The following is a 15288-nucleotide window of genomic DNA, read 5'->3' as shown; positions in this document are numbered from 1 at the left end:
TGCGGACAACATGACCACTGCCAGGGAGAGTGGCATGCGGTATGGAGGCGACGACAGTGCCCTTTCTATTGAATTTGCAATATCGGGTGCGATTTGTCAGCGAAGCGTACACGCCTAGCCGATTACCCGTCACACATAGCACAGGTCCCTCGAGGGCGCGCCGGGATGCACGCGGCCGTCGCCGGCGAAAGCTCTCGAGTTCGAGCTCATGGCCGAAATCGAGAAGGTCCAGGACCATCATTCGCCACAGGCTGCTGTGGACTATTTAAACGCAACCTTTATATCTAATTCAAGTATAATTTCAAAGAAGCGTGCTTTATACACGCGAATGTGCGTGCGCTTATCCAAATGCACGCGACGCTCCCGTGGCACATGCATTTTGAAGCCGACCATGGACTTTGACGTGGGGTCCCGTGCTAGGAAGCTCGCCAAGGAGCAGGAGGCCCGGCGCGAGGCTGCGCGCAAGAAGCTGCAGAAGGAGCGTGAGTGGAAGGAGCAGGCCGAGAAGCTCCGCGTCGAGATGGAGCTGGAGAGCCAGCGGCGCAAGGCTGAACAGCTCCAGCGCGAGCTCGAAGTACATCGGCTCCATGCTCCATCGTCGTACCCATGTCGCCGAGCTAGGAAGAAGAGCGCCGCCTCGAGGACGAGCGAGTCACAGGTGGTATTGCCTACAAGCAGACGCTCCGCGCCGTGGCCATTGACAACGACGGTGCATCGTCCTTTTTGGTTCGCATGACGCTCATTGCTCTCTTGCGCAGGCGATAAGATCACACTTCCCGTCTCCGCGCTCGAAGCACTCAACCCACAGAACGCACTCGACATGGGCGTGCTCTCCTTTGAGCTCACGCACTTGAGCGCCACGACACACGCGAGCGTCCTCGAGTTTGTCGCCGACGAAGGCACCATCGGTACGAGACCCGCATGACACAGCTGCAGATGCACTACATGCCAACTAGGTATTCCGCCCAAGATTGCCAAGTCACTCGACCTGCTTACGCACGACAGCGTGGCCATTGGTGTTCGGTTTGTGCGTCTTGCCCGAGGCCGCTTTGTCCAGCTCCAGCCGCTTGGCGACGGGTTTGGCGACCGGCAGCTCGATCTCAAGGCATTGCTCGAGCGCACACTCAAGGTACCTACCTGCAGCATGGACAGGAGGCCTGACGATTTTGCGAATAGAACCACACCACCATCACACAAGGCGACATCCTCCTCGTCCGGCAAGGCGGTGTGACCTTTGACATTGCCGTACGTCAAGTGCTGCCCGAGCCACAAGTACGACCGCATGAGTCTCTCAGCGCCAATCTCTCATATGCATTTTTCTACTAGGTCCAGATTCTAAATGTCGACCTCGAAGTCGACGTCTTGCCGAGCGAAGCCGTTGACGCTGCGAAACGCGCCGCCGAGGAGGCTGCGCTAGCTGCTGCCCACGCCGAAGAACTTCAAAGAGCCAAAGCCGAGGTACGATCGACCCTGTGGCCACGACCATCCATAGTAACGACTGTGCAGTGCTTGCAGGCTCGCCAAGCCGACGCTGGTGGCCGGCTGCCCGACGAGCCGCCGACCGAGATGCCCCGCACCAAGATCGTGATTCGACTTCCGAGTGGCAGCCCCGCGACTCGCTTCTTTGCACCCGACTCGGCGCTCCAGAGCGTGTTTGACCTGGTGATTGCGGCCACCGGCCTCGAACACTTCCAGCTCGTGGCCAACTACCCTCGGCGTGTGTTTACACTGCTGCAAGCTGGCGACTCGCTCGCGAGCGTGGGTCTCTCGGGCCGGCAAGAAGCGCTCTTCATCGAAGCCACCGCGCCACCGAGCGACGACGACGCTGCGGATCATGTCGTCGACGACGTCGACATGCTGACAGTTGATGCGCCAACCGAGACGGCGGCGGCGTGGCGAGTGGCCTTGGACCGATGGGCAGCAGCACAAGACGCGGCGCTGCATGCACCAGCCGATACCGTGCACGGTCTGGAGCCTGTGGCGTCACCAGGAGGTGGCCCGCATCTCTGGGACTCGCAGCTGGCGGAGCTGGCTGCCATGGTGCGAATAAGCGTCACAGAGCGTATAGAGACTCATATGCGTTCTATGGGGTTAGGGCTTTACCAACACGGCCCTCAACATTCAAATTCTTGAGAAATACCAAGGACGGCTGTTACGGGTCGTCAACTACCTCTCCGAGCTACACGACTAACTCATCCAGCTATACAAGACTAGAGCCAGTGCTAAGCGTCCTCGGCCTCGTCGTCGTTGTTGTGTGGCATTGTGGGCGCGTCGTCGCTCTCGGAGCGCGCTGTCCGAGGTGTCGGGAGGCGCCGTGGCGTGTGCAGAGCGAGTGGTGGTAGCTGTAGCTTTTTGGAGGCCTCTCGAAAGAGTCGTTCTTGGAGCACATCGTCGATGAGTGCCGGCGGTGCGCTGAGTGGGCAGTCGCTTCGGAGGACCATCCCGAGCCGCGTCGATACAAAAGGGGCGAGCGCGTTGGATGTGATGTGGGGGCAGTAGGCCACGTCCAGCTCGAGCAGCTTGGGGCAGTGCTCCAGGAGCGCGGCCATCGACGCATCGGTGAGTCGCTTGCAGCTCGCGACGGTAAGCGCCGCGAGGCCGTTGCACTGTGTCGCGAGGGCCGTCACCCCGGCGTCCGTGATCTTGCCGCAGCGCGTGAGTGAGAGCACTTGCACCCAAAGCGTGTCGGCGATGGCAAAGAGGACGGCGTCGGTCACGTCACGGCAGTAGCCCAAGCCGAGGCGGCTCAGGCGCGGGCAGGCGCGAAGCAGCGCAATGATCGCGTCATCGTTGACGCACACACAGCCCGTCAAGAAGAGCGTGACGAGGTGCTTGCATCGGTCACGAATGTAGCGCAGACCCTCGGACGATAACTGCATGCAAAAGCTGAGGTCGAGGACGCGGAGGTGACTGCCGACGTCGGTGCCGTTGAAGATGTCGAACGTGGTGTACTTGAGCCTACATCTTATGAGTCCCGAGTTGTTGTCATGGCGAGGATGACATTTGATCGGTGGCAAGGAGACAGCCCGAGACGTCGAGCGATACAAGGGACCGTGCGCGGTGGTGGAGGTACGCAATGGCCGTGTCGCTGAGCCCCTTGCAGTCGGCCAGCACGATCGTCTGCATGTGTTGAAGGAGGCTTTTGGCGACGTTGGCGCGACCGTCGCCTTCGTGGTCAAACGTAAACGCCTTGTCCGTGAGCAGCACGAGCTCTTGTAGGTTTAGGGTTGCTAGCTCCAAGCAGTTGTGCGTGGCCGCCTACCCGATCTAAGGTTTGCAAGGTGCACTCGAGACGTACCCACAGGCCCACATCGGTGATCTTGTCGCAGTAGGCGAGGTTGAGCGACGTGAGCTTGGTAAACTTTCGACAGAGCGCCGAGAGCCCTATGTCTTTGAGCCGCCGACACCCCGAGACGTCCAGTATCGATAGATTCAGCGCGTTGGAGACGCGGGCAAAGCCTTCGAAATCGCTCAGCTGAATGCAAAAACTGAGCTCAAGCCGCGTTAGGCGCGGGTGGGCGAGCCCGATCGCGCGCAAGCTGTCGTCCGTGAGCTTGCCGCAGTTGGCAAGACAGAGCTCTCGGAGGTCCATGCACGCTGCCAAGGCCTCGATGCCTGCGTCAGTGAGCAGCCCACACGCGTTGGCGTGCAGTGCCTTGAGGTTGCGACAGCTCTTGGCCAGCGCGAGGACGCTGACGTCCGTGAGATGGGAGAGACCCGAGACATCGAGGGCTTCGAGACCGCTGCAGCGCACCGCGATCATGCAGATCGTCTTATCATTGAGCGCCATGCACCTAGTTGAACTATCGCATGAGAAGAGAGTATAGATAGCGACTCGAGTTGTACTTGGCAAGGTTGAGTGCAAGACACGAGCGGTTTGCGCTCGTGATGACGTCCATGTCCTTACATGTGACCGTAGGGACGCTCGAGAGGTCGAATCGCCGGCCATCCTCGCCGGCTTGGAGCCACAAGACAAAGTACACCACGACGCTTGGTGTCTCGAGGTCGCAGAGCCACTTGAGGTCGGTCAAGCCGTCTCCGTAGTGCGTTGCGTAGACTGACACGACGCGGCAGATAATGTCGGCGTAGGCAGCCACTTCGTCGGTCAACAGGCCGTGCAGCGACGACTGCGCCGGGTTGCCACTTAGAAAGTACTGCACGGGCAGCGATGCCAGATCCAACAGCGACAACGTCTTGATCGACGTCGGGTCTGGCGTCCAGTAGCTCGGACAGAGCTCTGTCACACAGCGGTACGCCTCTCGAAAGAGGTCGCTGAACCGCACGTCGCGGGGAAGGTACTTGAGTATCTCGGCGCATCCCTTGTAGTTTTCACGCAGCCGAAACGCGTCAAGGGCGCGGCGGACCTTGGCTTTGTACATCTCTTGGCTGCGGCGCTGGTCGAGGTCGTACTTGAGGGACGAGCAAATATTGATGGCGTACGCCGCCAGGAACGACGGCTCTTCCGGGGTGTAGGCAAGCGCCTTGGTGAAGCGCGCGGCCGATAGCTCAAAGAGGCGGTCGGACGTGATCGCGCGGTCGACCGACCCGAGGAGGTAGTGGCGGTAGAGGGTGTCGCGGGAGAGGGGTTTGGTGTAGTATGCGACGTGGGCGAGCGACCCGACAAAGTACTTGCCGTTGGAACTGGCGTTGGCGACACACCCGATGCGACAGGGTCGAGACTCCTTGGAGAGCTCTTCGGCGATCTCGTTGTCGATCTTGGCGTTGAGGTCGACGCGAAGCTTCTTGAATGCGTCCTACCATGAGTCAGTGCTGTGAGCGGTGGGGTTTGGACGCAAAAGCACCATGATCGCATCGACTTTGGCGTGGTAGTTGGCGGTCGTGTGCTGCTGTTTCGCGAGTATCTCGTAGTCGGGCTTGGTCGCAGGCTTGACCTTGGCCGTCGTCTCGGTCTCAAGCTTGCGTTGGGACGCCTTCTTATTGAGACGTTCTTTGAACTCGGCCTCGTCGCGAACCTTCTTGGCGAGCTCGGCGATGAATTTCTTCCCTTCTTTTGAGCTGAAGTAGACCCGGCTCTCCCGCTCGACGGCCTTGAAGCAGTCGGTCTTGGCGGCCTCTTCTTGCGCCTCCAAGTTGGCACGGAGGGCCGCAAACTACAGAAGCAGGATCCATCCCCTACCCCTAACCTGGTTGCAATACCTTGGCATCCCGCCGTTGGAGCTGCAAGTCCACTTCGGACACGACGTCCAAGTCGCCGTGGAGCACGCCGCCGACAAACAGAAGCAGCGTCGCGCCGTCAAACGTACACGCGACGTGCGTCCACTCGCCATAGGCAACGAGCCCGCCCGTGACGACCACGTCGATGTTGCGCAGGTTCACCCACGCACCCCAGCGGTGGTTCTTGAGCACGGCAAGGGTGCACCGGCCGTGGCTGAGAATCGCGCGAATACCGCTGCCGTCTTTAGTCGGACACGCCCATGCCTCGAGCGTCACGGTCGACTCCCACCGCTGCGTGCGTTGGCACCCAATGTAGCTAGTCAACGAGAGACTCTATGGACAATCTGTACACAGAACGACAACGTACGCGTGGGTCGCGTAGGGAAAGGTCACGGCACGACACAAGTCGTCGTTGGCGATCGGACCACTCGCCTCCAGGATGCAGGACGGCGAAAACTTGCCGTGGTCGCTCGACGACCCGAGATTGCGGGCCACTTTGGCGCCGCGCCGCTCGGCGAGCGGCCAGTACCCCACCGGTGCATCGGTGAGGACGCCCGCTTGGTAAGTCGTGCCTTGCACGAGCGACGCGCGATCGAGCAGCAGCGACGCCGCAGCGTAGTGCAAGAGACTCATATTGTGCTTGATGCGGCCCGTGCTGGTCAGCACGAGGTCGTCGGCGGTAAAGACAAAGCCGTGTGGCGACGCTGTGAAATGTGCCCAGCAGTCGCTCGTCAAGTCGATGCCGAGGCATTGGCAAAGGTACTTGGCGATGGCCACCGGGGCGCGCCGGAGGTTGAGGCGCTCGACATACGAGACGGCGATCGGGCCAAACCGACTGCGGACGCCGTCAAAGACGTGAATGTCCCAGAACGCATGAGCACCGTCACCGACGCCCGAGAGGAAGTTCAAGTACGTCAGCACCAACTGGGCGTGGTTGGGACCCATGGCGAGCTGGCGCGATTGGAGCTGCTGCCGCAATGCAAAGCGCAAGAGATTTTTGATCGTACGTTGCAGCATCTCGACAAGGAGGCGTTCGCGGAGCTGCTGTGTGGGGTCGAGGATCGCACCTGTGGCCACTGTCACGTTTTGCGTCGAGTCGTGGGGGTATGGACGGTCCAGCGTCAGCGTTGTCGTCGACACTTCGTCGTTCCGCGACGTGCTGATCTGCAACAAGGGTTAGGGTACATTGAGGTGAAGTGCATGGCGAACCGTGTACGTGTCGCCGTGGATGTAGACGACGTCACCGCGCTGCACCTCGCGGGTCATGTCTTGCGTCGTTGTCACGACGTTGCTGTTGAACGTCATGGCGACTGAGCCGCTGAGCTGATACCGAAACTGCGCGCGGAGGTAGCCGAGGTGGCGGACGTTGATCCCGTGCCGATGCAGCTCGGCGACCAAGTCAAAGCCTGGCGCGTCCACGTACATCTACCCCACAGTGTCTTATTGCCCATCGTTTTCATCTCCACCATTGAACAGTGGAACATACCGGTCGCGTCGCTAGCTTGCGCGCAAACGCCGGGATGACGTCGTCGAGGAGGTGCGCGGTCGCGGCCGTGACGCGCTCAACGTGCGTCTCCCAGTCGGGCGTTTGATTGGTCAGAAACGAAAGCGCGTCACTCGAGAGCGGCAACGGTTGGGTTTGGACCAACGTTGGTCGGAGTTGGCGCCATAGAATACTCATCCCGCGCGTCGAGCTCGGCAGATGCCGTGTGAGGTCGGGATCTTCGGGCGGCATGCTTCGGCGGAAGCGCAGCAAGCAGAGCCATTCGTCGCGGCCAAGGTACCCGTGCATGTCGCCAGCCCCCGAGAGCATCTTGGCTGTGAGGTCTTGTGTCCCGCGCACGCCGTGGGCGGTGAGGTTGAGCGCAGCGTTGGCTTTGCGCACCGCACCGTCGAGGCTCTTGCTGTGGTAGGTCACCGTCCGCCCTTTGTTGTTGGTGCCGTAGACAAACTCGGTCGAGATGTTTGTGATCGCGCCTCGGTCGTTGATCTCGTAGCGCTCGATCGGGAGCTTAGCCACGCAGAGGACACGGAGGCCGCAGTAATCCACCGTGCAGACAAGCGGCGCCAAGACATTCGGGCACGAGAGCAGTGTCGGAAGGTACAGCGCCGAGTTGCGTACTTCGGCGCCCGCGGCTTTCATCGCGAGCTCGTCCGCACCTTCGTACCGGCCGTGGTCGTCGACCGCCACTTGGAACCGAATGTTGTGAGCCTCGAAGCGGAGGCCTTTGCCAAGGCTGCTGCGCACAACACCGTCGTTCCGGCCATCCATCTGGAAGGGCAAGGTCGTGGCGAGTGGCAACATCGACTTTGCGTGCACGGGGAGGTAGTGTTCGCGCGCGATCTGCACCGCAATGTGCGACGCTACTTGGACAAAGTCTTGGCACACGTGAAACATCTCGACCCATGCATCGCTGGAGGCATCGGTCAACGAGCGTTTGAGCCGCTCGGCCCAGCACGTCCGGTCGTCCAGCGACGTCGGCCGTGTCTTGGGCGATTGCTCGTCGATATTGGCGGCTTGTAGTTGCGTCTGCAGCAAGTCGAGCGAGAGCTGTGCGTGCTTCCATTTCTGAAGCGCTTCGTCGGCGTTGGCTTTGGCGGCCGCGACGGCCGCAGCTTGGTTTTTGCGCTCGAATTCGAGTCGCTGGACGAGGTCCCGGCCGTTCGCGCGGCGCTGCCGGGCCTTGGCCGCGACGGACGCCGCCTTGAGCTGCGCTTTGGCGACGTGCTTGGCCAAGTAGATCTCTTGCGATTGGAGTGTCGTGGCCGTGGCATCTCGAAGCGTCGACTCGACGTCCGACGACGCCATGTACATGAGGCTGTCGGCCAAGTCGTCAACACCCCGGAGAATGCGAAAGTGGCCCATGAGATCCGCAACAAGGGCCTCGCGATCAAACGTAAGCTCGTCACTTTGGTTGCTCCCGATGAGGTGCTTGCGAAACGCGAGGACGTACTCGATCGCATGGCGCTTGGAAGGTAATTCGAGCAGCAGTTCTCGGAGTTTAAAGTCGGTGAGACCGTCACAGACGTACTGCAACCGGTCGCTCCAGTCGTCGAGCTCGGGCGTCGACGATGCGAGCGCAAGCCACACGCGCTTCTCAATCGACGAACACTCGGCGAATGACGCGTTCACACCGCGCATCATGGCAATGTGCCGGGCTGCCATCTGCGCCTGCTTGGAGCGGAGCGAGGCTTCCGGCACAAAATGCTTGGGCTCAACCGCGCTGCTGCGAAACGTGGGCGGCGGCCCGGGCGCCTCTACCGGCGTCGTCGTCTCGGGTACATCCTCCTTGCTCTTTTCTGCTATTCGCTTGAGCAAAGTGGCAGTCTCTAGCGTCGGCAGCCGCGCACGCTTGAGCTGGTCGATGAGCGCCGACGAAATCTCGGCAAAATGCTCCAAATTGAGCGGATCGAACCGAAGCTGAACGGGCACATAGCCCGCGTCCTCTTCCATTTCACGGAACCGGTGGTCGACCTCCTCGAGCGCGTCTTGGACCGCCTCCTCGACCATGACGCAGAGCACTTGGCGTCGGTCCATCGTGAGGCCTTTGGTGCGCAATTTGACTTGGCGCATGCGAATCTTGGCATCGAATTTCATCTTCTCGAGCGACATGTCTTTGGTCGACTCGAGCTTGTGCCACTCGGCTTCGGCGGCGGCCCGGGCCTCCAACAGCGCCGTGCCCTTGGCGTGGTAGAACGCTTGCTTCTTCGCTGCCATGTACGCGTCGTGGCGGCCCTTCTTGGCGCGCCACGAGGTCTGGAGACGCACGGCGGCCCGGGTCGCCACGTCCTGTCGATACACCAGCAGGTTGCGATAGGCGCCATGGTCGAGCGGCACGACGTTGGAGAGGACTTTGGTCTTTCTCGACTTGAGGTATTTGCTGTAGTCGGCCTTGAGCGGGTCGTTGGCTCCCATAGCAAGCGCACGAATGTGCAGAATCTCCATTCGGTGGGGCACCAGCGCCATCCGCGGGCGAAGGTGCTGCTTGGCGAGCGTAAATTTGAGGTCCGAGAGCGAGATCGCGCCGAGCTCAAACTGGTGCAATGGTGCAATTGTCTGCGTCTGGAGCCGACTCCACCCACTGAGGCGCCACGGCACGCGGAAGAAGCGCGCCAACAGCTGCGATCGCTCGACCTCGTCCTTGCTAAAACGTTTGAAATCTCGCCACGTCAAGCCTTGCGGCGGACATGCCCGCGCCGCCACGTTGGCCCAAAAGCTGTCGTCGACCGACGGCTTGAGGTGGAGCTCGCCCAGCGCTTGCAGCAACTGAAAAAGAGACTGCAACAGGCGCGTCAACCCTGGGCGTTGAAGCCGCCCGGAGGCCGCGTCGACGTACGACGCATACGTGTACTTGAGCTTGGCCGTGAGTGATGCTGCACGGGCGTGGAAGAGCAAGAGCAGCTCCATTCGCAATAGCTTCGGATCTCCACAATCCGTCGGAAGACCTTCGAGCAGGGCAAAGCTCGGCAGGTAGAGTGCTTCGAGATCGCGGACAACGTCGGCGCGCTGCAGCATGAATTCTTCCTCATTCACCCGCGCGGCCAAGTTTGCAATGAGCTTCTCGGCCGCAATGACTTGGTCGGTCGCAAAGAGCAGCTGGGTTCGAGCGTTATTAGGGTTGATGCCCGACGGGGCGCCGCTGTCGGGTGCGGGGGCTTCGAGCCGCGCTTTGGTCTCTTCGAGCGTCTTGGCAGAGTTTTCCTAGTGTCGCAATGTCTTAGGGCTAGAAATTAATCGCTAGATTGGACCAACCAAGTCCATGCGCGCTTGGCCGAGGCTTCTTGTGAGCTCGGCCAACTCGGCTTCATGAAACTTGCGTCGGCGCGGCGCGATCGGTGGTGACCGGCCAAACTGCAGGGCTTGTAGCAGCGCAATCTCGTCTTCGCCGGTGGCACTCGCCGTGGCCATACGTCCCAATATCGACGCCTCTTGAGATGCAAACACTGCGTCGTCCTTGGCTTCGTCGGCGGCCAAGACCTCGCCACTCAATTCCATTTTGCGAAAAAAATCGGCTGTCGGATCAAGACCCTCTTGCTTGGCTTCATCCATCTCGCGGGCCCGCGCCGCGTGGACCTTCTGGCGCTTCTCCAGCGCTGCGTCGCGTCGCTCGAGGAGGGACTTGAGCTTGCCCCGTTCGATGGCCGTCGCGTCGTCGATGCGCTTCTTGGCCCGTGCGATCCGCAGCTCAAAGTACGTTCTTTCACGGTCCGCTAGGGCTTGCTCGCTCACCTTGGTGGCGTCGACAGGGCTCAGCATCGGCGCCGTTGTGTATCCAAAGAAGACGGGACTGCGCAACGACGGGTCAAAGAGCGGAGACGGCGGCGGCGGCGCCCGAAGCTCGTCGAGCACCGCTTGTGTGAGTACCGGCGTCGGAGCCGAGTCGGTGGTGGGAGCTTTGGGCTTGCTATCATTGTCCTGGATGTCGTTGTCGTCCAGGTCCGAGTCGCCGCCGTCCAGCGAGTCCTTCTCCGACTCGCTCGCATTGTCGTCCGTGTGACCGTCGATCTCGTGGTTGGGCGCTGGTGCAGCGAACTTGAGGCGCTCGATCTCCATGCGCGCGAGCTCGGCGGCTGCGGTTGGGTCCTTTTCCATTTCGTACCCGTCTGTGGCCACGTGCCAGTGCGCGCGCTTCCGACGCAGCGCGCCAAACGTGGCTTCGGTCTCGACGTGCTTGGCCGCGGCCATGTACACGGACCAGTGCAGCGGTAGCGCATAATCGATCGCGTCGCGCGATGGCATTTGACTGTAGGCATAGAGCTGTCGGCGCTTGCTCTCGAGGTTTGCACGGAGCCCGCTGTTGTCGCAGTCGTCGCCTGCTTCATGGACAAGTGTTAGCAGGTGGGCCTCGAGCTCGAGGATCTCGCTCTCGAGCGCGCGCCGCCGGTCGTCTTGCGTGTGGAGCTCGCTGCTATGGAGCGACTGGTACTGCGACGTGTACGTGGTCAAGAGGTGATCGACGCTCTTGGCGTCCCACGTCTCGCAGAACGCGAAGCGCGCCTCGTTGGCCACGGCCGTCGGCGGCGACCGACGACCGCCGGCGTCGTGGTTGAGGATCACCGAGACGTCTTGGCCCATCGTAACGTTGCTCGTAGCGTAGCAGGAAGGGAAGTCCCGCGCGACAACCTCGTCGTTTGGCTCAAAGATACGCTCTGTGGATTGGTTACAATTTGCGTTAGATATGGCCAATGGCATCGATGCGCTGATCTTTCGGACTGTTGATTGGCTGAAATGGTAGCTGTTGATTGTGGCACATGCCGACACAAAGCGTGCCAAAACAGTATTTGAAACAGTGTTTGTTGAAACAGTGTTTGGAGCACGCGTATCATTGCGAGCACCCGCATTCGCCAAAGTGGTTATGGAGCTTGGTGATGGAGCTTGGAAGCTCAGTTCTATGTGTCGCGATAGCTAATCCGAGTGTTATAAACATTGGGACTATGGATTGTCTTGGCCATAACTACCGCCACCACTCGGTGACCCATACCGGTAGCTCTGGACGAGACTGACATCTAAAGCACTCTCTAGCGTCGTGAACAGGTCCGAGTCAGTACGGCTTTGGGCTCAAGTCGCTGGCGATATGCCCGAGTCCTCCTATACCGTCCCTTCCATCTCAAAGGAATAGCTCCATATCGATTCCACCAGTATCTACCTTCCCTTGTCTCATAGCTATAAAATGCAATTTGTGGTTTGTTTACCTAAAGTCTGACGGCTACCGAGAGGCTTACAACGGCACGCGGACCCGGCACGCGCTGCCCGTCTCGTCAACGACCTCCAGGACATAGTCACCGAGTGGACCGTCGACGCGCTTCTGCAGCACCGAGACGGGGTAGTACATGCTGCGCGGTGGCGTCGTCGACCGGTTCTGATCGTGGACGACAGCGACAGCCACGAGGTCGCCACCGATGGATTGGTGCAGCACCAGCATAAAGTGTCCGTCCGGAGCAACGACCTCCAAGTGGTCGGCGCCAGCGTCGACACCCGCCGTCATCGCCAAATCGTCAGGACGCACGCAGTCGAGCAGTGGCGCAAACGTCAGCTGCATATTCGATGCGTCGTCCATCGTCACTGCGAGAATCGCTTGGCCATTCGGGGCCCCAAAGCGCTCGTAGACGTCCGTGAGCCGGCCATAGAACGCACTGCAGCGCGTCTGCGTATGCAGACAGAGACCGACAATCGTCGCGTCGTCTTCTCCGCGTCGGCACACGTCGACTTGAACGAGCGCTTCGCCACGCTCAAGCAGAAAGAGCGACTGCGACGGCGACAAGGACGCCGTCTCGGCAAGCGCGTGCACCGCAGCGAGCGCCAGTTGGCCGTTGGCAACGTCGATTTGGACACCGAGAAGCGCATCGTCGCGCACGGCGGATGGCGGCGTCGGTGGCGGGTGCAGGCTGATGCTGGCCGGCGGCGCGCCCTGGGGCGCAGGACCAAAGTAGGCGCCGAGCGTGCCGAGGTACTGATGGCCGTGCGACCCGTAAAAACCCGTAATGCACGCGTCGGATGCACACACAAAGGCATTCTCGACGCCGTCATCGCCGCCAAACCACGGCGAGATGCGCCGGTTGGTGTGGAAGCGCAGCGCATGGATCCACTCGCTCGAGCGCACGTCGACTTGGATGATCACTTCGTTCGGCAAAAGCGAAAAGACATGCTCGTCGTCCGAGCAATAGTAGCCGTCCCGGCACTTGCTAGCATATTCCGTGGCCGACAGCGTCTTGAGGCTCGCAATGGCGTCCGTGCACGAGAGCAGAATCGCACCGAGGTGTCCTCTCGGCGTCACAAAGGCGTCTTGGTCGCCGTCGTTCGAGCCAAGGCCAATGGTCGCAAACGAGCCGGACGCCGCGCTCGCCGGCGCAGGCGGCGGCGTCAAGTTGAAGAGCGTGTTAAACTGCTGCAACAGCTGGTCGGCCATGCTCGCGATTGGCGTGGCCGACGTGGCCGTGCTTGTCGGCGCCCCGGGGCGCGACGCATCGGGCGGCAACGCCGTATAGTACGCGCCCAGACTCCCGACGCCGGCACTCGACGACGTGCCAAAGAGAGAGTAAAAGTGGTGCCCCGGCGGCGGCGTGAGCGTCTCGAGGCCGCCGCCGCGCCCACCAAAGAAGCGCGTCGTGCGGAGGTTAGTATGGAAGCGCAGAGCCGCAATCGTCTGGCCTTTGTTCGCGACTGTCACGTCCATCTGGAGTATGTACTCGTGGTCCATGAGCAAAAACATATCTTGATTGCCGCTGGCTGAGAGCCCGGCAAAGAGCAGGTCGTTGAGCGCGCTTTGGCTCAGAATCTCAATGTCGAGCACATGCGACGCGTCGGCGTGGAAGAGAAACCCGGCAATATCCGACCGACCGCGGGAGTCACTGCCAAATGGAAGATGGCCACCGAGACCGACGGGGCCCCGCAGCGGCCCGGGCCAGAGCACCTTGGGCGCCATCGTGGGCACGCGCTCCGGGGCGCCAAACACAAACGGGCTCATTTGCAGGCGCAAATGCGATGCGGCGTGCCAGAACGGGCTCGGGCCCGGGACCGTGTCGACGCCAGCATAGTTGACAAAGAGCTTGCCGTCGGGAAAGGCTCTCGAGTAGGCGGGCACGCGCGCATTTGGCTTGCGCGTGTAGACACTGAGGAGGTGATCGATCGCGTGGCGACCGGCGGGCAGCGCCATGACACCGTCGCGCGTGTGGCCCAAGCCAAACGCATGGCCGAGCTGGTGCAGACCGTGACTGAGTGCGGCCGTGTACTGGTCATTGTCGAGGAAGCTCTTGTTGAGACTGCCAACGCTCTCGGGCCACTGCGCCACGTTGTGCACGCCGAGCACGACCAGCGACGCATACCGGTCCGTGCACAGCTCGTCGCTGAGCGGTCCGTCGAGAAGGACCAAGTGTGTCGTCGTCGTCAACGTCGACGCGTAGTCGGGCAGCGCCTTGATCGCTGCGTCCGCATGGCTGGCATCGGCCGCGTCGAGCGCATGCACGCGCGGCTGGCCGTGGTCGTCAACCTCGAGCGAGAACGATGCCGAGCCGGTCAAGGCGCCAAACGCGGTCTGCAGGACGCTGGCAAAGAAGCGGACCTTGGCGAGGCCGGCCTCGGCGCGACTGCCGTCCGACGCCCAGTACACACGCACGTGGTGCGTCGCTGGCGCCGGCGCATAGTCCATCGAGAGGATGTGGTATGTCTCGGCAATGTTGATGCACACCTCGTGCTGGCCAATGCTCGGCAGCGCAAGCAGCGCCTTGAAGCGGCCATCGTGGGTCACCGGCCACGCCGAGGCTTGGTCGTCGACGTAGATCTCAGCGAGGACGTTGTCGGGCAGCTCCCAGCTGCAGTGGAAGCGACCCTCCATGAGCTTGAGCGGGTACCGCGCTTCGTCCGCGCTCGTGATCTCGATGCGTGCTTCGTCCTCCATCGCCCGACTTCGTTGACTGCGAACTTCTCTGTCCGTTGCAAGATCTTGGTTGCGTTATAACGCATGTTACAGCCTGTTTACCTGGGTATAACACCCGGGACCCACGAGAATGCATACGGTCCAGCGGCCGTGCCACGTCATGCCTCCCAATTTTTATATTCGACGCGGCTGCACCGAAAATTCGATGGCGGCGCGGCAGCAGCGGGCCCGCAGCCTCGACGCCGACGCCTTGCTGCCCGAGATCACCGAAATGATTGCAGAGCGTATTCCGTGCCCCGCTCCCTCCCGCCGCTTGTTCATGGCGCTTCCGGTCTCGGCGACACGCCAGTGCTGTTGAGCCCATGCTCTGCCACGTCATGGTTGACACGCATCGAACGCCTTTTGTAACCGACAGCTCTATGTTTGGATGCCAAGTCTTTTTGTGGCCCTCGTCTTTTGTGGGTCTAGTATTGCCGACAAGTAGGGTGTCGACAAGCCGAAATGATTTGTCGCCAAGCCGCAAGACCGAGGTGGCACCGCGGCGTCGACCAGGAGTATCACTCGCAGCCAAGTTTTGGTTGTAGATGAGTGGCTCTCGTGGCCTTGTACGCTGTCACGGCATAGCTCTATGTCAGTCTCTCGTCAATTGAACGCGTGCTCTTGAATCGATCAGTAGAACAGAGTCGACTAAACGAAACGATAGAGACACCGCCCAAGGATTGTTCCTACGAGGAAGCGT

General features: G+C 61.1%; 3 protein-coding genes across 3 annotated transcripts; 1 reads left to right on the top strand and 2 right to left on the bottom strand.

The window, feature by feature from the left end:
- Window positions 1-391: 391 nt before the first annotated feature.
- SDRG_14483 (hypothetical protein) lies at window positions 392-2191 on the top strand (the record flags this gene model as incomplete). The annotated part of the gene is made up of 8 exons (XM_008620615.1): window positions 392-574; window positions 622-709; window positions 759-908; window positions 957-1129; window positions 1177-1272; window positions 1327-1458; window positions 1507-2040; window positions 2096-2191. 8 exons carry the CDS (start codon window positions 392-394, stop codon window positions 2189-2191), a joined length of 1452 nt encoding a protein of 483 aa, XP_008618837.1.
- SDRG_14482 (hypothetical protein) lies at window positions 2129-11330 on the bottom strand. The gene is made up of 10 exons (XM_008620614.1): window positions 9929-11330; window positions 6662-9877; window positions 6385-6600; window positions 5543-6339; window positions 5158-5491; window positions 4803-5111; window positions 3847-4754; window positions 3299-3794; window positions 3002-3258; window positions 2129-2958 (listed from the first exon to the last, which is right to left on the bottom strand). The coding sequence occupies exons 1-10, from the start codon at window positions 11249-11251 to the stop codon at window positions 2223-2225; spliced, it is 8592 nt and encodes a 2863-aa protein (XP_008618836.1). The 5' UTR covers window positions 11252-11330; the 3' UTR covers window positions 2129-2222.
- A 493-nt stretch (window positions 11331-11823) lies between these two features.
- SDRG_14481 (hypothetical protein) lies at window positions 11824-14612 on the bottom strand. Its single transcript, XM_008620613.1, has one exon. It carries the CDS (start codon window positions 14568-14570, stop codon window positions 11895-11897), a length of 2676 nt encoding a protein of 891 aa, XP_008618835.1. The 5' UTR covers window positions 14571-14612; the 3' UTR covers window positions 11824-11894.
- Between the last annotated feature and the right edge of the window lie 676 nt (window positions 14613-15288).

The sequence above is a fragment of the Saprolegnia diclina genome (genome assembly GCF_000281045.1).
Source record: "Saprolegnia diclina VS20 unplaced genomic scaffold supercont1.72, whole genome shotgun sequence".
Classification (NCBI taxonomy): Eukaryota; Oomycota; class Saprolegniomycetes; order Saprolegniales; family Saprolegniaceae; genus Saprolegnia; species Saprolegnia diclina.
The sequence above is the reverse complement of the archived record's forward strand: the minus strand, read 5'-3'. Positions and strand labels throughout refer to the sequence as shown.